The 23,867-nt window shown below is 41.7% G+C and overlaps 1 protein-coding gene across 1 annotated transcript in view; it reads left to right on the forward strand.

Annotated features, from left to right (window-relative positions):
* Positions 1-23,867, forward strand: part of LOC135199536 (uncharacterized) — a 71,241-nt gene that overhangs the window by 45,219 nt on the left and 2,155 nt on the right. Inside the window, exons 3-13 of the mRNA XM_064227679.1 lie at positions 9,635-9,863; positions 10,548-11,008; positions 11,633-11,749; positions 12,341-12,737; positions 12,911-13,114; positions 13,671-13,809; positions 14,194-14,359; positions 14,973-17,779; positions 19,007-19,191; positions 21,264-21,410; positions 22,438-23,860. Of these exons, the coding sequence (XP_064083749.1) occupies positions 9,635-9,863; positions 10,548-11,008; positions 11,633-11,749; positions 12,341-12,737; positions 12,911-13,114; positions 13,671-13,809; positions 14,194-14,359; positions 14,973-17,779; positions 19,007-19,191; positions 21,264-21,410; positions 22,438-23,860 (6,275 nt within the window). The remainder of the gene's footprint in view (positions 1-9,634; positions 9,864-10,547; positions 11,009-11,632; positions 11,750-12,340; positions 12,738-12,910; positions 13,115-13,670; positions 13,810-14,193; positions 14,360-14,972; positions 17,780-19,006; positions 19,192-21,263; positions 21,411-22,437; positions 23,861-23,867) is intronic.

The raw sequence follows: 23,867 nt of genomic DNA on the forward strand, positions 1-23,867 counted from the left end.
AGATATGTCAGAAGACATCGCCTACTCTCCGACCTGACAGCTCTACTTCCAAATGTTCAGCCCATGAGAAGCAGTTCTTCAGGCAGTATTTCCTTGTCTTCATTACTGAAAAGCGCTCCGCTTTTATTGCAACTACGATCCTCACCGGACAGCAATGAATAGCGGTTAGCGTTCTCAGTCTTTGTAGCACAGGTTCAGAATCTTGAGAATCCTTCTCTCGGTTCAGCTGTGAAGACGTAGGTTGCATTTTCTGTACACCTTCGTCTTCAACGACACATAGTGTTGTTTCTCCTTAGCCGAGAATCAACTATACTATGAGATATCTTGCCATCAGGGACCTCGGTCTCTAGAAGGCAATTGACTTTCGCCTGTTGGGCACATGCCTTAAGAGAGTCATCACCTTGCCTTCTGGCATCGGTGACGAACAAATTATTTGTTTAGTCTCTTGGCATAACCCTTTTAAGGCGAAGGTCACGTGACTTGCTCGGGTGCTTGGACAACTTGCCTCCTACCGAACGCAGTCAGTCGGCAGCTGTCAGAGCGCCCAAGTCTGTTACGAACTTCGCTGTGGACTTAGTTCGGTTGTTCCATAACAGTCTTTTCTTCGTCCTAACGGCTTGTCACAGTACCCATACCATCGACACCCACCATTGAGTGTCGGTGTCCTATCCACTACCGAGAAGAACAACTTCGCTGCAGACGGATAGACCAGTATGGGTACAGGACATCACCGAAGTCGAGAAGAGGGATAGGTCATACGACCATTCCCTTCTTTTCCTCTGAGGTAATTGCATGACTTTTCCTGCGAAGTCAAGCATCCAGGGGATGGGGATTCGTGACGCTCGATTTCGTACCGAATTCGTAGCGAAGACTCTGAACCCTTCGGTTCCTGACGATCGGTTAGAGTACTTCACAATCCCCTCCCTAATGGACTTCACCGCCTTCGATGCGAAGGAGATGCTGCTTTGTCCTGTGAAAGCGCGACCGCGCTTTCTGAAGAAACTCGACATCCCAGGCTGAGTGTTGAAGACTCTTCGTCAGCACCAAGATGACCTAGAAGTACACTCCCTCGAGTTACACAAGAACTTCTCCGTGGCGCAGGTACTGAAGGCAGGGGTCTGGTACAACCAGACCACTGGCACCTCCTTCTACCTTTTGGATATTGCCCACAGGTCCTTGGATCGTTTTCCTTGGGACCCGTGGTGGCTGCTCAACACGTTGTGTAGCTAACCCAGACCCTAGCAGGCTGAACAGCATCGAGTCCTGGTGTGACTGTAAGAATGGATAAGTGAATGAGAGAGTGACTGGCTTCTCTTCCTATCTTTTTCTCCCCCTCTACCTGTGGGTAGAGGGATACGGTCATCACCTTGCTGGATAAGGACGAGATGCCGGTGAGCTACTCGACAGAGCCCCATCCTATCCCTTTCACTAGGGATGGGAGCGAATATCCACCACTTCCTCCTACAAGGGGGGGGAAGTGGATGCCAACAAGAGACAAACCATAACTTTATGTTGCCTCTTGCAAATAGGAACTTGTTCTTGTTTGCTGGTACGAAGAGATACGCTTGCCTCTCTCTTAGTACTTGGTCCAGAGGTCTGACCATTGATCCTGCGGTGCACACCCCGATCAATCGGACAGAGGCTTGGATCCCTCCCTCGCTCTTACGACCAGGGAGGCATTCCAAGGTTGGGCGAACACCAGTCTGTTCACAAAAGACTCAGATTCCTCCCACCAAGAAGTGAGTCTTCCTATTGTAAAAGGACCGAAGGTTTGTATGCCGTGTCGGAACAAATGACAATTTGTCCAAAATTGCATTTTTCCTAACTATACAAACCTGAGGTCCTTTTACAATAGGAAGGTACTAGCGGCAGCTGGATAGGTCGTAAGCTTTCGAACAAGGGGTTCGGTAGTTAACTGCTTGTCCGACAGGCGCGCGCGCGCGACTGGGAGGTAAACAAATCACTTTTGCTTTTGGCCCAAGCAAAAACTGCAGAGTGAGGGGTGGCATGAGGTGGGACTATGTGTAAAAGGACCTCAGGTTTGTATAGTTAGGAAAAATGCAATTTTGGACAAATTGTCATTTTCTTTACGTCCGCGCGGTAACTCTTCCGAAAAAATCATACGTGCGATTGTGGTAATGTTTGCACCATTTTAAATCAGCCGTTACATAAAGTTTTATATATGAAAATATGAGCAATTTCATGTAGAATACAACAAAAAATAATTTACGGTTGTAGCTTTTCTCATTTTTGAAATATTTGCATATAAATCACGATATATAGAAAAAAAACCACGTTCGGTCAACTTTGACTCTACCGAAATGGTCGAAAAACGCAATTGTAAGCTAAAACTCTTACAGTCTAGTAATATTCAGTCATTTATCTTCATCTTTAAACAAATTCGAAGTCTCTAGCAAAATATTTAGATTTATGGTGAATTAAAAAAAAAATCTTTCCTTCTCTCCGCGCGCGGATTCTCCGCCACAAATCTCCGAAATGCGTACGTCCCATTCTCGGAATATTTGCTCCGTTTCATATTAGGCATTTCATAGAGTTTTATATATGAAAATGTGCGCAATTTCATGTAGAATAAAACTAAAAATATTTGAAGGTTGTAGCTTTTCTTATTTCTGAAATAATTGCATATAAAAAATATATATATAAAAAAATTTGACATTCGGTCAAATTTAACTCGTCAGATATGGTCGAAAACTGCAATTGTAAGCTAATACTCTTACAGTATAGTAATATTCAATCATTTGTCTTCATTTTGAAAGAAATTGGAAGTCTCTAGGACAATATTTAGATTTATGGTGAATTTTTGAAAAAAATATTTGTTTACGTCCGCGCGTTACGAATTCATGCATTATTTTGTGATAATATTTTCCCTGTGTTGCTTTTATCGTTTTACAATGTGTTATATACCAAAATGATCGCAATTTAGTGTACATTACAACGAAAAAAAGTAACTTGTTACCTTTAAACGTTTTGCGCACAGCGCGATTTGAATACAATTATATATGAAATTTCGTTTTTGCGCTATCATATATCGCATTATTTATATATGATAATGATAATTTTTTCATTTCTGATGGTTGCATACTAAACTTCAGGCAATGACAAAAAAGGAGCCAAAAATGAACTCTTAATCTTGAAAACTAAGCGCACTGTGATTTTTTGAAAAAATATTTTTTCCGCTTCCGCGCTCACTCCGAAACCCCTCCGGCTACGGGAGACAATTTTTTATTTACCGCTCCCGCATAAGAGGGTTAATTACCACTCACATATTGTATCCACGAAATTAGTGAATTAACTTTTATTTCTATTGTGGTATTTATTTTATATTACAAACTTTTGTGCAACCTGGAATTACGTGACCTGTCCAACAGTCCAATGGATTGCCAAGATAAATTCGATTCTTCCTTCTGCCAGCAACATCAGGAATTGCCCGGCTTGTGGGACAAGGATAAGTAGCAGGCAGTATGAACCTTATGACTTTTGTAGCTCTTGTCATGAACAGGCTTGTGACTTCTCGTTGCGACTTATGTAAGCCTTGGTCTGACGAAGACATAATGACTTATATGAAACATCAAAGAATCATGCAGCATAACGGCGTTGGTGACCCTGGTAGTTGTAACGCCAGATAACCCACAATCAATCAATCATGCAGCATAAAAGATTGATTACGGAGAAAAAGAAATCAATAGCTAGACCTGTATCTAATGATTTCCTTGACTTGTGCGCCCATGGTTTCGGTATCGTGTGATTCCGATTCCGAATTAATTGATGCTTTTCCACCTGTACAACTGGTAACTAATGAAGTTTACTAATTGGAAGAAGAAATTTGAAACATAACAGCTTAGTTTAGATAGAGACATTTCAGCCAAGTTTAACAAGCTGTCAGAGAATTTTGAAGTAGCTTTTACTAGAATGTCTAACACTTTTAGATTCATTTTCAGCTCCCCGTCAGGTACTTGTTGACAGCACCATGGGTAACAGTCCAACAGATACCCCGGCTTGTGAACCCTGTCATGGCGAAGGTCTATGGGGATCCGGTCCGGGCAGGTACCTGACAATTCTTTACGCAGTGTGTCCCCTGTTAGTCTCATAATGGTGCCAAAGGGCGCTTATTTAGGAGAAGGGGGGAGGGGTATTAGTGTTAGACCTAAGACAGCTAGTCGTCAGGATCTTATTTCAGGGGAAGCTTCTCAGTTAGGATCTGACGATGATGATGATGATGACGTGGATTTGCGTGATATCGATTCTTGAACAGCGGTGATGATGTCGAGTTCAAGAAACTTTTTTTTAATTTAATTTTGAGTTTTCTTCCTCAGGCGTGGCCTAAAGAGCAGAAGCAGCCTCCGCCTCATTGTATTGCAGAAGGGATTTTTCTTGACGGTCCTTCCCGGTTGCGGGAATTTTTACGTTTAACCCTTGCTCAGAGGTTCGCGAAAGTGAGGGCGGACATCGCCGCTAAACTTTCGAAGGTGATCAGGGAAGAGAAGAGGAAGCTCTCTTCTCTTCTACGACACCGGAGAGGGGTTTATCAGGTGGCGTATGATATGTACTTCATTCTCTTGACCCCCCAAACCAAATCCTGATTTTGTCCGACTTTCGGGTCGACCTTTGCTTTCCAAGGCATCGGTCTCTGGCTCGATCGAAGACTTTATTGCCATAGAGTCTGTTATGAGCTCCTTTCAAGAAGCTCAATCCTTCAATATGTGGGTCCTCGAAGGTCTTTTAATGTATATCAAGGATTCATGGGTTTGTTCCTCCCGATGCTCCTCTTTTTGAGAAATGCTGCTTGTCTATTTCAATTGCTTCTGTACATCAGAACGAGCTTGCCGCTTCAATGCAGGCTTTTCTTGTTTCTCTAAGGCGTAACCTGTATTTGTCGCAGTTACCCTCTTCTGTTTCAGAGATTCAGAGAAACCGTTTATTGTCATCTTCTCCTTTTGGTGATTCCCTATGTGATCTGTCTGTGCTTTCTGAAGTTTTGAAGGAACATCAAGGTGATGCCTCTTCCCAAGCTCACTGTGCCGTATCAAGAGCTTTTTCCTCGGGTTTTCCTCCCGTTTCTTCAAGGAGTAAGCGTAAGTTTAGTGCCAGATCCGTACCTTCTGCTGCAGCCCAACAACCTCTTTCTTCTGGCTTGTTTTTCCTGAGTACATCTCAGGTTTCTAGCGCCTCAACTTCCTCCTCTGGTGCTCACCCTTTGAAATGTGGGAGAGGTTCTTGGCATGGATCTAAGGGCAGAGGAAGAGCTCAACCTCCAGGAGGACCACTTTCTTCTTCCTTATCTATGCGTAAGAATTTTCTGAAGTAGGAGTCATTACCTTGCCCGGAGACCGCAGTAGGAGCTTGTCTCTCTTGCCTTTGGTCAGCTTGGCAAGAGAGAGCAGTGAATACTTGGGTAGTGGAGGTCCTGAAGGTAGGTTACAAGATCCCTTTTGTTTCGAGACCTCCACCTTCCAATCGTCCTCTCAAGTTCAGCAGTTATTCCCCTCACTCAATCAGGGGTCAAGCCTTGGAGAAAGAACTTTTGGCCCTCTTGCAGAAGGATGTCATAGAGCAAGCTCCTCCTCCTCTTGGGATTTACTCACGGGTGTTTGTAGTTCTAAAGGCCTCAGGTGCCTGGCGCCCCATCATAGATCTTTCAGTCTTGAACAAGTTCATTCTTGAAGTCCAAGTTCCGGATGGAGACGGTTCAGACTGTTCTTTCATCCGTCAGGGGGGGTGACTGGATGATTTCCATCAATCTGCAGGATGCGCATCTGCGAATCCCCATCCATCCAAAGAGCAGACCTTACCTTCAGTCTTTCACAGACTCGGGAGTTTTCTGATTCAAGACCCTTTGCTTCGGCCTCACCACTGCTCCACAGGTCTTTTCTCGGGTGATGGCTCCTGTTTCGGCTATTCTGCATCAGTTAAATGTAAGGATGCTTTGGTATGTGGATGATTGGCTAGTCCAGGCCGAATCTCTAGAGAAATGTCTCCGGTCAAGGGAGATAGTTCTGTCTCTTTGTGTCGAGTAGGGCATTCGTGTCAACTTCGACAAGTCCAGTCTAATCCCTTGCCAGATCATGACTTATCTGGGTTTGTTTTGAATTCCCAGATTTTGAGGGCTTCTCCCACTCAGAAACGGGTAGACAAGTTCTAAGTCTGGTCAAAGAATTTTTGTCCTCCATAATGCAGCCACTTTCTCTTTGAAGGACTCTCCTGGGCCATTTGTCATCCCTCATCCAACTGGTTTCCAGAGGTCGTCTCAGAATGAGGTCCCTTCAGTCGACACTTCGCCAGTCGTGGGATCTCGGACATGATAGTTGCCTCCTCTCCACAATGTCTGAGGGATCTCTGTTGGTGGATGCAAGTTCACCACCTCAAGTCAGGGACGTCTCTTCTTTCAGTTCCGCTGGACCTAATGTTTTGGTCAGACGCCTCGGATCAAGGTTGCGGCGCGCACCTGGGCTCCAAAGCCGCTTCGGGCCTTTGGTCAGAGGAAGAGAGGATCATGTCAATAATTTGGAAGGAACTAAGGGCAGTGTACCTAGGCCTTCTTTCATTTCAGGATCAGTTGTCGGAGTCGGTTGTCGCGATCTTCGTCAACAACACCACAGCAGTCTCGTACTTCAGAAACCAAGGTGGCACACAGTCGGACCTTCTCACTCAAGAAGCCCAATCAATCCTGTGTTGGGCAGAAGACAGGAGGATTATGTTGGTCTCCCTCAGTTTATCCTGGGCCATCACAACGTCTTAGCAGACACCTTGTCGAGACCGAACGAAGTTCAATGGTCGGAATGGACACTGCCAGGAAGTCTTCGACAGCCTCAGGAAGAAGTGGCCTGTCACAGTTGATCTGTTTGCCACCCCACTGAATTTTCAGTGCCAGATCTTCTTCACCCCTTATCAGACTCCTCAGAGTGCCGGGACAGACGCTCTTTTGCAGGACTGGGAGAGCCTTCAAGCCTATGCATTTCCTCCGTTCGCTCTGGTGAGGTCAGTCCTCAACAAAGTGAGGGCAACCAAGCGTCTGGATTTCACCTTGATCGCCCCTTTCTGGCCACAGAAAGAGTGGTTTCCCGACCTACTGGAAGCACTGGTGGAGCCTCCCATTCATCTGACAGAAAGACCAGATCTTCTCAAACAACCCCATTTTCATTGGTTCCATCAGAGGCTCCACATGCTTCCTCTTCATGCCTGGAGACTGTCAGAAGATTTTCCAAGCACGAAGGGTTCTCCTCCAGAGTGGCACGACAGTTAGTTCTTGCCAGACAGCAATCAACCAGAGTTAATTATCAGACTAAATGGTCGGTTTTCAGACGGTGTAGGTCTCGAGGGCATTCAATTTCTAGACCTTCCTTACTGAAAGTAGCGGAGTTTTTAGTTCATTTACATCATGACAGGGACCTGTCACTTTGTGCATTAAGGGTTATAGGTCGATGCTTTCCTATGTTTTTAAGGCTAGGCTCCCTGAAATCTCTTCATCTTATGTTATTAGAGATTTGATTCAATCTTTTTCCCTATCTCAACCCAGTCCGTAGTGTTCTCCTCCGACATTGGACGTTAATAAAGTCCTTCAAGCCTTAAGGTTCCCTCCGTTTGAGCCGATTTTAGGGACCTCTCTTCTAAGACATTCTTCCTTGTCTCGCTGGCTACAGCCAAGAGGGTGGGTGAACTGCAAGCACACACTTTTCTGGTTGCTAGATCTGGATAAGACATGATTTTGTCATACCTTCCCGAATTTGTCGCAAAGACTGAATCGTCTCATAATCCCATTCCCAGGTCTTTTGTTCTGAAGTTGCTGGTCGACTTTGTCGGTAATTTAAATGAGGAATTACTTCTTTGCCCTGTTAGGGCACTCTCATGCTATTTACGCCACATAAAGGACATTCAGGGTCGTCCCTGTCATCTGTTTGTTTCACCCCAAAATGTCAAGAGACCTATATCAAAGAATGGTTTATCCTTTTTTTCTCAGAGACCTTATTGTTAAAACTGGCAGTTCGGCTGCCTGTGAAGGCCAGTCGCCGAGAGCACACAGTATTAGAGCAGCTGCTACATCAGTAGCTTTTATGAAGAACGTCTCAGTCGCCAAGGTGCTTGAGGCGGCGATGTGGCATTCTAATTCTGTTTTTCCCTCTTTTTACTTGAGGGATATTTCTTTAGTTCCAGGCGACCTTCGTTCTTTGGGCCCGTTGGTGATGGCACGACAGGTCGTCAGACAGAAGAATTAGGTAGTCTTCCTGTTTTATGTTTAGTTGCTACCTGTTTTTTTTTTATTTATTTATTAATTTTTTTTTTTTTTTTTTGCATTATAACTTTTGGCAGCTTTTGGTTGAGTTATAATGGGAATTAGGCAGTTTGGTATTTAGGCGTTGTTGATGACAAGGACTGGCCGCTTGACAACTCATGCTGCTTCCATTGTCAGTCTGACATGGGACCAGCCATGTCAGACTGACATGGCACTGGCGACTACACTTCTCCCAAAGTCGATGCCGACCTAGGACTAGCCAATGGTTGCCAATGGTTCGCTTGTCCTGACGACTCACGCTTCTTCCATTGTCCTTCTGGACAGGGAATTAGTCGATGGATTGTCTGCTGTCTTCTGGTGACTTTGCTCACCATCTACTTTTTGTCTCAACTGTTTTCTCAGAGTCAGGTACTCGTGCGAGATCAGGCGACATTTAGTAGCCCTGAGGTTCTTGTTGATGAAGTCGGTTGCATTGATACACCCTCCAATGATCTTTTAACATGAGACCAGTTTGGATTGTCAGGCACTTGTCCTTCGGGAGTTGCTCTTGAGCCGATATCGCTGCTGGCGACATTGGGTTGTGTTGATACACCCCCAATACTTGCTTAGCTTTGAATCGCCCAGGCAGTCCAGGCACTCATCCTTCAGGGAAAGATTGTCAATACCCCCTTCTCTCTCTTGGTGCCAGACCTTTGTGAGAGAGCAGGTGTCATTGTAGTGCTTGATAAAGTCATCAGGGTGCAGCCTTGCTGTCCTCGATTCGTCTGACTGGTCACCTGACTTTTGTACAAACGGACTGACTATGCACTTACTCCTTGTCCTTTACTACCACAGTTTGGTGGCATTATGGTAGGAGACTGAGTTCTTAGTATCTTGGACTTTGGGTTGAGTTTTTAACTATGTATGATATATATTTCTTTGATTGTTTTATGTCCTATTCTGCCTGAAAGGGATGCACTCAGATTACCTCCTCCTTTTCAATGTGGTTAATCGGGCTCGATAAATTATATTAAGGTAATGTTTATTAATATGGAATTTTTATTATAAAATTAATATTAATAATACCTGTATAATTTATCTAGTTCCACCCCTCCCACCCACGATCTGCCTATCACAATTGATTTTCAAGGGAAGGTTTTGTAACTGTCAACAGCAGTGTTGCCAACTGGCGGACAGAATAGTAGGTAACAGGGCTGCCAATGTGGTAAATTTTGGTGCGGTTTTTGGGGATTTAGGGCTAGGTAAATTATACAGGTAAGTATGTATTATTAATATTAATTTTCTAATAAAAATCCATGAAAGTTCATAAGTATGGTGATGCCCCTATTTTGTTATATTTCTTATCCGGAAGAGATGTCAATGCAAAAACTTTTGTCTCGTTTCCAGGTTGAACGTCTCGTAGCAGAAGTTAGTGCAGTAGCGGAAGTCAGCAATCTAGAAGCGGAGGCAGAGGCAGAAGAAGCAGAAGGCGAAGGTGAAGCCGAAGGAGAGGTACAAGTTGGCACTGCCGCACCTTCGGATGACTCGGACATCGTGGTTCTGTCGTCTGAAGAGGATGCCCCTCGACTAAAAGCAAATACTAGTGACGCTGATGTTCAAGCTGAAGTTGAACAAGGTAGGATGGAAACATGCATACGTGAAAGAGAGCATTCATGATCTTTCTTAGTTGGTTAACACTACAGTTTTGGTCAATGAGCGACTCAGTAATAGGCCATTTGTGTACCTGGGACCTTTGACCTACAGAATTATTCTTTTAGCTCTTTTTTTATTATTTAAAATTTTACTTTTCATCTACATTCCTACCGTTATATGTAAGTGTACTGTCATACCTAATGAATCGATTTTCTTTTTATTGCTCAATTTACATAATGATATCCATATTTTCGTCAGTTGTATCAAAGGTATCTTGTTGAGGTATTAAATCTCTGACTAGTTGACTTCTAGAACATTTTCTAATTATCAGGGCTAAGTGAAGGTGGTACGTACTGCGTTTTGGTACCAGTGATCTTTGTGCACAAAGGGAATTTTACCATTCAAAAATCTTTTAAAAAGAGAGCCTGAATCATAGCAAATGTTTTCATTTTATGGGATGAGAAATAATTTCGTCACAGTTTTCATTAGTATTCCTGGATAGTTCTTGTAATACATGTTTATGTGTTTGTAGAATTGGATTGTTTATTAACTTATGTAGATGCCATACATCTTTGTTCATTCATTTTTAATTGTCTTTTGATCAGAAATTACAGAGGCAGGAGAATTTGCTCCTGAGGAGGAAGAGAGGAGGAGGAGGAGGAGATAGAGGAAGAAGAGGAGATGAAGGATGTGAGTGAAGACAGCAAAATAAAAGAGGAATTAGAAGGTTTGGAAGAAGAGGAGGAAATTGAAGAAGAGCTCGGCGAGGAGGAAGAAGAATTGGTTGAAGGGGAGGAGAAGGAAGAAGTCATCAAGGTGAAACAGGAGAAGGTGGACGAAATAAAGGAAGAGGAGGAGGAGGAGGAAGACGAAGCCAAGTCATCAGGAGATGAGAGAGAAGGGGAGGAGGAAAAGTCCGGGTCGGACTCTGATGTCGTCATCCTCTCCGACCACTCGGACGAAGACGACGGGGAGATAGAGGACACGACCAGCTCTGGAGCTCACATTAACGACGCATTCAACATCCCTGATGCGCAGGGCCGCGTCTTGGTCAATGTAGGGCACCCAGAAGGCGAGGAGGACATTTTCCTAGCACCGCAACTGGCAAAGCACGTTAAGCCTCACCAGGTAATTTAGGTTTCAGATGAAATTGGGTTTCAGTGCCTCATGTCAAGTGGTGGGTGCTGAGTTTGAGAATAGTACTCCTATTTCATGGCAGTGGTCACTTCCTAGTTGAAGAACATTTTCTTTTAAATCTTTCAGATGTTTTTTTTTACTCTAGATTAGTGAGAACTGGTTAAGCCCTTTAGATGCAGTTCCCTTGGGTATAGTGCTTTCAGTGCACCATGTAGGGCATCATAGGCTAATTTTACCATGTTCTGAATGATAGTACATGCATTAAATTTTTGGAGGTAGAAGAAAATTTTAATATTGAAAGAATGACACAAAGGAGGAAAGTAAAGCAAATGTTTTTTGGTTCTAACTTAAGAATTAAGTCATCAATATTCTTGATAGAAAATGGTTGTTTAAAAAAATTCCAACAATAGACAAACTTGATTGAGTAGACTAGAATCCATTATTATTTGAGCCACTAGCTAATCTGATTATTTCACCTCATTTTTCTCTCTCTCTCTGAGGGAAACCTTTCAAGATTCACAGATACATGAACTCTCTTAAATAGATAAACTATAGTCAGTTCTGTTATGTAAAATCTGGCGATGTCTATTTTTTTGTCAATTTTCTCATCAACAGATTGGGGGAATACGATTTTTGTACGATAACATAGTGGAATCTCTTGAGCAGTTTAAGACTTCAAATGGTTTTGGCTGTATCTTGGCTCATTCCATGGGCCTTGGAAAAACTTTGCAGGCAAGTTGGAACTTCATGAATTATTTTTTTACACAGACACCACCCTACCTACGAATGAACGAGTTCTTGAAGTCCATTCATATGTTGAATCATTTGTAAGTTTGTTACTGTACTCCTCACGCCCATGGAAGTACAGTGATGTCAAGTCGGTACAGTGCTGTATGTACAGAATAGGCACAAACAACAAAATGTGAACTTTGGGTGGCACAGGGGAGTAGTGCTCTTAGCACAATTTTTAATTTGCGATCCTGTTTGTTTTTATTGGAATGTCCGCAAGTAAGGTGGTGTCTGTTCTCTTGTTTTAAGTAAAACAGTTGTCTGTCATGGAAATGTAGTCAGTATTAATGGGGTATTTGATATAAAAATCATCAGCTTTGTTATTTTTGTAACAAATCTTGTTTTCAAAAGTTTTAGGACACGGCAATAGAAAACATTTGACATTTTTATTTCAGTAAGAGCAAGACACATGTTCATATTTTGGAACTTTTTGGGTTATTGCTTGTCAGTTTGGTAGAGTCACTGTGTACATGTTTTCACAATTTCCTATTCTGAGGACAAACCAGCCTTTGAAAGGAGTTCTTACCTTCCCAGGTTGTGGCCTTCACGGATGTATTTCTAAGACACACAGAGTCCCGGTCGATACTGATCATCGTGCCAATCAACACCATTCAGAACTGGCTGGCAGAGTATAATAACTGGCTTCCTGAGGGCCAAGATCCTGTAATGACTCCGGATGGATATGAAGTATGGCCGCGGAAATTCAAGGTCTTCGTCTTGAACGATGCGCTGAAAAATTTGAACCAGAGAGCGAGGGTCATCAACGACTGGCACGAACAAGGTGGCGTCCTCTTGATGGGCTACGAGCTGTACCGTCAACTGTCCCTGAAGAAGCCAAAAAAGCCAAAAAAGAAGAAAAAGGCCGCCGCGGCAGACAACAAAGAAGTTGTGGACATTGAAGAGGAAGACAAGAACAAAGAACTTTTAGATGGTAAGTGTTTTGGGTCCTCTTTTCATCTTGATATATTTAAGAACTGATGTACCTACAGCAGTTTAATGCTTTAGCAGATAGTTGTGTTATTAAACTTCTAAAACGTACTAGGATTAGTGGATAAGCACAATTATTTGCCAAACTGAAATCAATTTGTTTACATCAACCAACAGAAATTCAGAAAGCGCTTGTTAAGCCTGGTCCTGATCTCGTTATCTGTGATGAGGGCCACCGAATCAAGAATGCCCACGCCAACATCTCTCAAGCTCTCAAGAACATTCGTACAAAGAGAAGAGTCGTCCTGACAGGATATCCTCTACAAAATAACTTGATGGAATACTGGTGTATGGTTGATTTTGTCAGACCTAACTATTTAGGTGAGTTATCGAAGGACTAAATGCAATTTCTTAAAGGGCTTATATGGGTCCACTGCCTATATCATGCCTTTATGCTGCACTTACTCCCCAAACTGCTTCACTGTGTATTTTACAACATTATATCATTCTCCTTATTGCATTGCTCTTTTTTTATTAAAGTGTATTAAATTTTGTAAAGGACTTTGATACGTTACTAAGTAATTTATTTTTGTTTCTGCTTATTAACAGATGTAATATCAATATTTTAAAAGCATAAGGTCACTGTAATACCACTCATTGGCTCTGGATGAATTCAATGTTTCAGTGCTTCATTATGATCCAGGAGACTGAACCTTTTCTACGAGTTAAAGAACACATTGTCATTGTAAGATGTAGTCTAGTAGTTTGTATATTTGCTTTTAATTACCATGAACCCCAACATCATTTCCTGTTAGGTTGCCAGAAATATTTTGTTCCGTAGGAGCAGTTTTTTTTTTCTTCAATATGTTTCTTCTAGTAAGGGGTAGCTTGTAAATATGTAAGGCATTTTCTTAGTTTTACATTTATTGCTTTCCAGGTACAAAGACCGAATTCAGCAACATGTTTGAGCGACCAATTCAGAATGGACAGTGTGTGGATTCTACACCGCAGGATATAAAGCTGATGAGATACAGATCTCATGTTCTCCATTCGCTCCTCGAAGGATTTGTCCAAAGGTTTGTGTCGGCTGTTTTTGGTGTTATGTAACAAGATTGAACTTTCGGTGCCGATATGCGCTGATCCCCTTTTATGAGTGCTGCCAATAACCGAGGATCAGCACTGGTAACTGGGGGTCGGTACTATTATCACCGATTTTCTGTTATTTACAAATTTTAGTTATTGTCATACCGTCAGGAATGGCATCCCCACCGATAACTGGAGACTACCTGTATAAGTAAACCACAATTTAAATATCCTCTTGGTCAAATCTTGGGGTAGCAGTTGGTTAACTAGTGCATGAATTTCCACTTGGCATCTCTGTAAAGGTTTCTGAAGTTATCTCTAAAGTAACTTAGAATAATGTAATGCATTCTCTTAGTTATCATCTTATTTTTTTACAGACGAGGTCAGACTGTTCTTGCTATGACACTTCCCAAAAAGGAGGAACATGTTCTCCTCTGTCGAATGACAGAGATACAGAGGAAGCTGTATTCGACATTTATGGCCGAACTATCAGCCACAAAAGCTTTAGCCAATCCGCTCAAAGCTTTTGCTATTTGTTGCAAGGTAAGTTAAGACTCAGTCAGTAACTTCTGATTTAAAGATATTTGCGTTCACATGACTTTTTTTTTGTCTGTGCCAGAGTAGAATACATCGCAAATGCACAGGCATGCTGATACTTGCAGGATTTATTGCTTTTGAGTGAAATTCATTGAAAAGATCAGTGGTAGATATGGATGTAGTTTTGGCATGGGTATATCATAGAAAATTGTCAGAAAGTTATTTTTTTGAGGGCTTGTCAGTCAGTGCTTGTGTTGACTCATTTCCATGAAAACTCAACCATATAATTGTTGTTTTCAACCCTTCGGTGCTACCCATGTAGCGTTTGTACCAGGGACTTCAAACTTGAACAACAGAGGTATCTCCTTGTTTGCTGTATAATTTTTTATGAAGTTTCTCTTTTCACAGTTTATTTTTACTTTTCACATTCTTTCCTTACTTCTTTTCTATTCCAGCATAGACATTTCAAGCCAAAGGGGCTAGCTCTACAAGTGATACCCTTTAATTTTGTTCTATGATAGTTAAGATGTGTTTCAAACTGGAGGATTGTTAAATTTGTAAATAATAAGCAGAACTTGATGTTTGCCCTTAATTCATATTTGTCTTTTCTTATTCTCAGATTTGGAACCATCCAGATGTTCTCTACAACTTTGTACAGAAGAAAATGAATGAGGACTTTGACTTGGACCTGGACGATCTGGAAAGTAAGGCCAAGTCCCGTCGAGCTTCAAACGTCAATACGCCCAACGCACCCAACGTTACTGTGCCTTCTCACTCAGCTCCCCCCAACTGGCAGCCACCGGGAGCACAAGTGGGACGCAACATGATGCCACAACTTCCTGTCAGTTCAAATATGGGCATGACCCCTCCTGGCACCATGAATTCACAGGTTCCTATGGGCCAACCGATGAATATGAACCAACAAAACCCCATGGGTATGCAACAAGGCAACATGGGTTTCCATGATCCAATGGGTATGCCAATGATGCACCATGGAATGGCTCAACACAGGGAGAATCAACCAGGCCTTGCTAATTACGGCCTTGGAGGCCACCCTCACCACCAGAACTATGGGATGCAGATGCCGTATCCCTGGTATAACCAGGGGTACGGCACAACTGACCCCAACAGAGGCCACTATCCTCCTCCGTATAATAACCCGTATGCAAACCAGTATCACCACAATCCACCTGTCAGTCAGTCACTTCCTCCTGGGTATCCTCAGAATCATATGCACAACTCCCCAATGGGGATGCCTCACAACAACCCCACAGGGCAACCAATGGACCTTGGTAACCCACAAGGGCAGCCAATGGATCTTCATAACCCTATGGGTATTCCTAATCCACAAAGACAGCCCATGGGCTTACCCCAGAATCCCCAAGGACAACCGTTAGGAGTTCTGAATCACCCACGCCCACCTCTAGGAATGCCAAATCATGCTGGACAGTCCCTGGGAGGGCCCAATCCTCCAGGGCAGCAAGTAGGAGTACCTAATCAGATGGGGATGCAGAATCATTCAGGTCAGCCTATGGGTGTCTCCAGCCCCGGAGGACAGATTCCTCCAAGTCAAAACCTTGAAGCTCTTAATCTGTCTGGTCCCCCCATGGGAGTTTCCAATGCATCAGGACAGCCTGTAGATGCTCAGAACAACCAAGGGCAAAACATGGGAGGTGCAAATCATGGAGGGCAGCCAGTTGGAATGCCAAACATGATGAACCAACCCATGGGAGGGCCAAACCAAACTGGTCCAGGGATGAGACCCATGAATATTCCCGGACAGCCTCTAGGTGGCCCTAATCCCTCTGAACAGCAGCAGCTAGGCATGTCAAATCCAAACGGGCAAAATTTAGTCGGCATGAACCCTTCAGACCAAACTCTGGGAGGCCCTAATATGCCTGGGCAGCCCTTAAACAACCCTAATCCCTCAGGGCAGTGCATGGGAGGTCCTGCTAAGCCACCAGTTGGAGCACCATCTTCTGGGCAACCTGTGGGAATGCAGAATTCCTTACCTCCCGGTATGAATGACCCGAATTCATCGGGACCTATGGGAATGACCAATCACTTGGGCCAAACCTTAGGTCAGAGTCACGCAGAAAATTCCGTAGGCATGGGTAATCTCACCGGCCCTGATGGAGCACCTTTGAATTCCATGAACTCAACAGGTCAGAATATGGTTGTCAACAATTCGCCAGGGCAGCCTGGCTGTCAGCCAAATGCTAACCAGCACAGAACAGCATCTCCGTTTGTTTCTGGTTCCAACAGCCAACAAATGTCCAGTGACCACAGTCCGATGACTCCTGCTACCCCTGCCACTCCAGCCACACCTGCTACTCCCGCTCCTTCCACCCCAACCACAGCAGCAACCAACGCCGAAGAAAAAATGAAGACCGAAACAATGGTTAAGAAAGAAGCAGGTGAGGATGGTGACATGTCAGCTGCAAAGAAAGAGGAGCTGAAAGAAGAAGAGGGAGAAAATGGGGAGGAGAAAAAGGAGGAAAAGAAAGAAGAAGTGAAAAAAGAAGAAATGACTCTAGACTGGACCGAGGGTTTGTTCGAAAATTATGTACCTGGCTCATTAACTTCATCGGCTAAAGTTCAAGTGTTCTTCCAGATTGTGGATGGATCTGTGCGAGTCGGTGATAAACTACTGGTATTTTCCCAGTCACTTTTTACCTTGTCTCTTCTAGAAGAATTTTTACAAAGATCTTATATTCCTGGGACATTTGAAGGATGGCTAAGAAATCGTTCATATTTCAGACTTGATGGCAGTACATCAGCACAAGAAAGAGAAAAGTTAATCAATGAATTTAATGCCAATCCTAATGTCAAATTGTTTTTAGTTTCAACAAGAGCGGGAAGTTTAGGAATCAATTTAGTTGGGGCTAACAGAGTAATTGTGTTTGACGCATCATTCAATCCATGCCACGACACGCAGGCAGTTTGTCGTGTATATCGTTACGGTCAGAAAAAGGAGTGTCATATTTATCGACTAGTGACGGACAACTCTCTCGAAAAGCGCATATACGATAGACAAGTTAACAAGCAAGGAATTGCTGATCGTATCGTCGATGAAATGAATCCAGATGCTCATTTATCATCCAAGGAAATTAGTAATCTCTTAGTAGAAAATGAAAGTGACCCTGACCCCGTTGACCTGACTGAAAAAGCGGATAAATACAAAGACACCATCTTGGGCGATGTCGTCCGTCTGCATGGGAACCTTTTCACCAAAGCACCGTTCAAGCATGAAAGTTTGCTAGTTGACCGAAAGGACAAGAAATTATCCAGAGCAGAAAAGAGGCTTGCAAAGAGGTCCTACGAGTTAGAAAAGCAGGCTAACATCAGCTACAGCAGGCCTTCGTACGCTGCTTTCTATCCTAAGAACCAGCAAGGTCAGCAAGTCATCATGGGTACTAAGATTGGGTGAGTAGTGTATATATTTTTTCTTATTATTCCATACTCTTAATGAGCATTGATTGACATGTATACATTTTAAGAGCCAATTTCTTTTGCAAGCCAATTCTGTAATTTGTCACCAGATAGTTTCTACATTTAGATACAGTTTGAAGCTCTTTGGAAGGAGTATTATGCTAGTAATGATACATTTTTTTATTATTAGTGCCGTTCATTATTGCTTATTAGGCTGACATGTCTGCCATCATTAGTTTCCTCTTTAATGCTTTAGATGTTCAAAGTATCATAAAATATTGTTGTGTAAACATCAAACAGTTACTCTGGTAATGAGGCCAGAAAACATTACTAACCCAGAAAGTAGATTAGATTGTAGTTTTCAGGTCTTTTATATAATATATCTAATTAGTTTCACAGAATGGAGTTTTTTTCTAATACAGTAAAACATTGCATTTCTAATGAAGTAGCTACTGACTGATTCTTCATGAGATGGAAAAGAATTTTAAAAATGTTGAATTGATTATGTATGAAATAAAAATTTCATATTTTCTGTTGAAAATTTTTTTAGAAAATAATCATGTAAATCCTAAGTACTGCCCTTTATTGAACTTTTATTCTTTTGTAAACAATTTCTCCCTGAAAAAGAAAAAAAAACAAATCAAGCAAAATTTCTTCAGAATTAAAGGATTCCATTATTTTTTAAAATGATTATACAATTTACTTTATTATTTCAGTCAGTATTATGTCATTATGGAGCGTTGTTTTCAAATACGTATGTGTAAGAGTGTATGTTGCTTGAATGTTATTTTCAGATGATACATCGCACTGCATGTGATCATTATTTTACAATGGCCTTATGTAATGCTTGAATGCTATTTTTTGTTGGTACACCACCATGTTTCCTGATAGGAATTTCTTCAATATGGTTTCACTGTAAAGTGGGGAGCTTACTGTTAGATTTTGTGGATAAGACATACGTAGAGCTGGGTTTGTTTTATTGTTTTATAAATTTTGAGAAAGACTTTGATGCACTTAGAAATCAAATGTGGAAGTATGATTTGAAATCTAACATTACTGTAGATTGTCATGATTTTAAGTTACGCAATGCTTGATCAATTATTGTCATTTGTAAATAATGTAACTGCTTACGTGTGATCTTGAACAGTGAAATTCAGGGACCATCCGTAGCTGCAGAGATTCTCATTTCTTCCTTCGTAACTTTAATGTTGCCCTTTTCAGCGGTGTGATGTACTCAAAACCTGTGGGTACCGTTCGACCCCTTCAGGCAGAAATGGGACATAGACTTGAAGGCGGGGGAATAATACATCGTCCAAATATTCTTTCCAGATCGGCTCAGCCATCTTTCCCAGTGGAAGCCCTGGCGAAACAGGGTGTTTCTGTTCAACAGATTACAGTCCCTAAAGGTAAGTTCTGCCCCAGCAGTACTTTAGTTTGATAGTTTGTCTTAAAGTACGCAGGTGTAGTGGACGAGTAATTATGCTTGTGTAAAAATGATACGTTTTCACAAAGTTGTATTGATGGTCAAGTTATATTTTTGGATTTTAAATTTTTGTTTGTATTGTATCTGCTGCAAAGAAGTTGCAGTATACTGGAAAATTTTGTTTAATACAATTTTAGTATGTTACTTATAATTAGCCACTAATGGTCCCAGTTGAAAGAAAGACAGTTGGGTGGTACTCGACATGCACATAGGGATCCCTAGGATCTCATAACAGCAGTCAAAGTCATTATTTGTTCATTTGCATATATTCACTGCATGCCTTGAAAGCCCCTAGTTGCTATTTTGTTTTTTTCCCACCAAAATTTTAGAAATGAGCAAGAAGTAAATGAAACCAACTGATTGATCGTTTCCCCTGCTCTATGAAGTTGGGTAATACTGTCAAATAATTAATAAACCATTGGTCTCTGGTTTGCTTATGCTAGATTGCTAGAATTAATAAGGTATTGCACAGCCTTTATTGTTGACTTAGAGGAGTGGAAGTGAGTAGTGTGTTAGGGTTTGATTTGCTGCATACCTAGTGTTTTGATGTAATCAGCTGTTCATTTCAGTGTAAGTAATTGCTACCCATACGTATATCAGTATTATGCTAGCTAGTACAGTGTCTTCAAGAAAAAAGTTAGGTTCAGTTTTGTTTTGATTTACATGTTTTCTAATTAGCTTTAGTATACTTATCTATGCAGTACAAATTGTTTATTTGTATTTATTAAGTCTTGTGTCATTTACTCATGATGGTAATTGGGTAATTGCATTTTCTTTCAAGAATCACAAACCAGTTTCATTTTTCATTGCATGTAAATAATTGTCATGCTCCTTTGTTTCTTTTGTACATGAGTACAATATGAAAGTTTTTGAACTCTTAAGTCTTCACTAAAAGTCGGAGGCTGTAATTATTGCAAAGACTCACTTTTGCTCAAAATAACATATTGATAGTTTTTCCAGCCTTGGCTGCTGTTAGGAGCGGCTTGTCAATCTCAGTCATTATTGGAGTGAGGTAGCTAATTAAACCTCTGGAAATTTGTGTTTTCTGTATTCATACTATTTGCACAACCATCCTTTCTGCTTAGCAGTAAGTTTTTAAGCGAATTTAACATCTTCACCACTTAAGGATCTTCACCACTTAACCATCCTTTCATTTTTTGATATTGACAACATTCTGTGGGATGATTTGCCTTATGCCACTTACTATTTAAGTTATGTTCTTTGCTACTTTTTTCTCTCCTGGTAGCACCCTGTGGCAGTACAGGTGTCCTTATGTGCTGCATTCCCTAATGAATCTGGAGCAGAAAGAAGACACTGTGCACAATTAGACTTAAGTTACTTTTACCTTGCATAGTTTTGCACATACAGGTTCTGATGTTTATGTCCAGTCTTGGGAAGCTTTCAGGCAGACTGCATTGGTCTGGTAGCCAAATCTAGGGTATTTAGCAGGTTAATCCTTTCCCTGATCTTTCCTAGCCATGTCATGAAACAAGTATAAAGGTTTGAAAACAAAAACTTAATTTCTGATCGTTCATGGGTTAGACAAGACTAAGAATGATTCTGATTACTGCCGAAGACTTTAAAGATCAGTTAAAAGCAGATGCAACGTCAGCTGGCTACTGACTACTGATCTCGTTCCATCTTTAAACAGGGATTGAATTGTCCTTGTCTGTTTGTGGCATATGAAAATGTCTTAATTGTAAGTGATCAGTATATGGTGAGATGTAATTGTAGAGCTTAAAATTTTTTTTTATGTACATTAGTATGATTTTGGTAAGCAAGGAAGGTAGCGGTAAGAATAATTGAAGTTGTTATGCAAAGCAGACCAAAGAACTCCAGTGGTATTTTATAGGTCATCATATGAAGCAAATTGAGCATGAGATTAAATAGTATCCTTTTTGTGCTTGTATTTCTTCCTTATCTACGTTATTTTTTATATCAGTTGTAAAACATACGTATATCATAAAATGAACTTTCTACTTTTTTTTTCCGCAGAGGTTAGCATTCCCACAAATTCTGGTGATGGGAAACCAATTCTTCTGAAATCCGGGCAGTCTGTCATGGTCATTAAGACCCAGAAAGGTATCTACTTGCGTCTTGCGGATGGCAAGATAGTAGCTATTCGAGTTCCTCCTGGAAACGGTAAGTGGACTTGACTTTCTCTTGTACATTTAAGGGTACTTGGCCACATGGCTGTGATAAATTTTGAACTTGTTAACATTATTTTTTATTTATTTATGGTCATAAATAAAAAGTAATGATAAGTTCAGAATTTATTACATGGTCATTGTTGTTAAGTGATTGCAACAACTTCAAGTTTTCATTTATATAAGCATTACTGTAATGAGTTTTCATTCAAAAGAGAAAATTGAACCTTACAAAATCGTAATGGATATCACATGGCCTAATTTTTATTTGGTATTTTGTGGTTATTTTTGGAAACATTATCTTTATGATTTCAGTCAAAAGTCATAATAACCAAAGTATTTTTACAGTAAAATAAAAGGTTTTAATGATGCATCCAATTCAGCTAGGTTGGGGTTTGTTTGTCCCATGTCCCTTCATTTTCTCTCTTCATATGACTATAGCACCCCATCTTCCTATGGGGCTGGCCTCTCAAATATTCCTTCTTAATAGATTTTGAATCTGACTTCTCTGCCTTGTCCTGTTACTGGACTCAGGTATGTCATGTGCTCCCCTTACCATTTTGTCATCCCTTCAAACTGAGGACCAGTTACCCTTTCATATCCTTTAATTCATATCTAGATTTTTATTTGCCAAGGATTTTACATTTTTTAAAGTCTGCTGTGTCTGTCAGTGTCTGTATGTTAGCAGGATTATGGATGAACTAAAGAACGGGTTTTGGAAAACTTATGGAAAACATTCATCAGTTGCTTTCTTCCAGGTTGTTAACATAGGTAAGTATCAAAGATTTGAAAGTTTTTTCACAGAAGCCTTGCCAAATGATTGGCGATATCCATCAAAAGTGTGTCATTGGGAAAGAGTCTCCCTGTGGATATTTTACAGAATTTCAGTTCTTCTGGTCTTTGGTCAGTAGTACATAGTGTTAAAAAAGGAGGCCTACAGTTGATTTGGAAGAGAATGGCAACTGTGGGTGTCCCTTCTCATGTAAATTTGTAACATATTAAATTATGTCTTCTTTTTCCAGAAGAAGTGTTTGGGCTGCCACTGAACAAAGGAAGCGTGACCATCGTGCCCACAATAGTGAATACACCTCGCCCACGAATGCAACATCCTGGGGGACGGGGAGGGGCCAGGAGAGGCCGTCCACCAATGGCAATGCAATATGCAACTGGAAATATCATCACAAAGGGTCAAATGCCAGTTAGAATAATGAAAAAACCTGCTACTGCTGTTGGAAGAGGTGGGAAAGGTTTTCAGGGCATTGTAGTGCCAGTTACCTCTCGAGGCTCAGCTCCACAGGCACTCTTGAACAAAAGTGTCGTGATCACCCCAGCCACAAAGCCTGGACTCACTTCCACGGCAAAAGCTGTGCGAAATCTCAAACTTAACCCCAAAGTGACTGTAACTCCCACAACTAAGACTCTTTCTTCTTCTTCCACTGTCAATCCCATTGTTACTCCTAAAATAACAATTAGCCCTTCGGTAAAATCAGGTTCAGATCAATCCAATACGGGCACTTTAGAGGTGATAAGTGGATTACCAGGCACCAGTGGAGTGAGTAAGATATCCAAAAGGGTTACACTTTCTCAGTTGGCCAAGTTACGTAAAGTTCCCGAAATTAAGAAGGAGCCCAAGGTAGATGGAACAGAGAAGTCTTCAGAAGAAGCTGGTTTTTCAGAGAAAGCAAAAATTGATGGGTCTCAGCTGTTGACAGACAAGGAAAGAATGGAGGAAGATGTCACAAAGAATCAGGGCACCGAAGACTGTGAAACTTCCCTAAGCCTGATGAACATGGAGGGTCTTGATGACAGTAGTAAAGATCACAGTTTAGCTGATGAACTAGATGATTTGCCCACATCAGCTAGTGAGAATGAAATGAGTGATGACATGGGTACTGGACATAGTGACCATTTCAATGAAAATTCAGTTGAAATGCCACCTATGGGACAAGACGGCAAGAATAAAGAAGCCAACACAGAAAACACTTCCGAAATGTTACAGCCACCTGATGATTCAAGTGCAATGAACAGAGGTGATGTCTCCAGTAATTCAAGATTAGAGTTAGAAAATAATGTAGGTAATCAGTCAGAAAGGAGCACTCCATCTCACCAGTCCAATGAATTGTCAATGGGAACTCCTTCCAAGAATGCCATCGGATTTGGAATGGGAGAAATTACCAAGCCCTTACCGACGTCCGTCGCAAGTAGTGACGATAGCCGCACCGGCATCGTGAGGCCACAAATTAGTAAATCGCCAAATAAACCCACTGCATGTTTGACTCCTCTGCAGTCGATGAGTAACTTGCTACCCCCTGGTGGTCCGGGTCCACCGGAGACCACGTCAAACACGAGCCAAGCCGCAACCCCTGTTTCGACTGTTCCAAACTTACCGTCTTTTCCGACACAAACCTTCCAGTCTTCTCAACCACTCTTCCAACCTTTTTTGCAGCCTACT

Source organism: Macrobrachium nipponense, chromosome 25 (genome assembly GCF_015104395.2).
Source record: "Macrobrachium nipponense isolate FS-2020 chromosome 25, ASM1510439v2, whole genome shotgun sequence".
Taxonomy (NCBI): Eukaryota; Metazoa; Arthropoda; class Malacostraca; order Decapoda; family Palaemonidae; genus Macrobrachium; species Macrobrachium nipponense.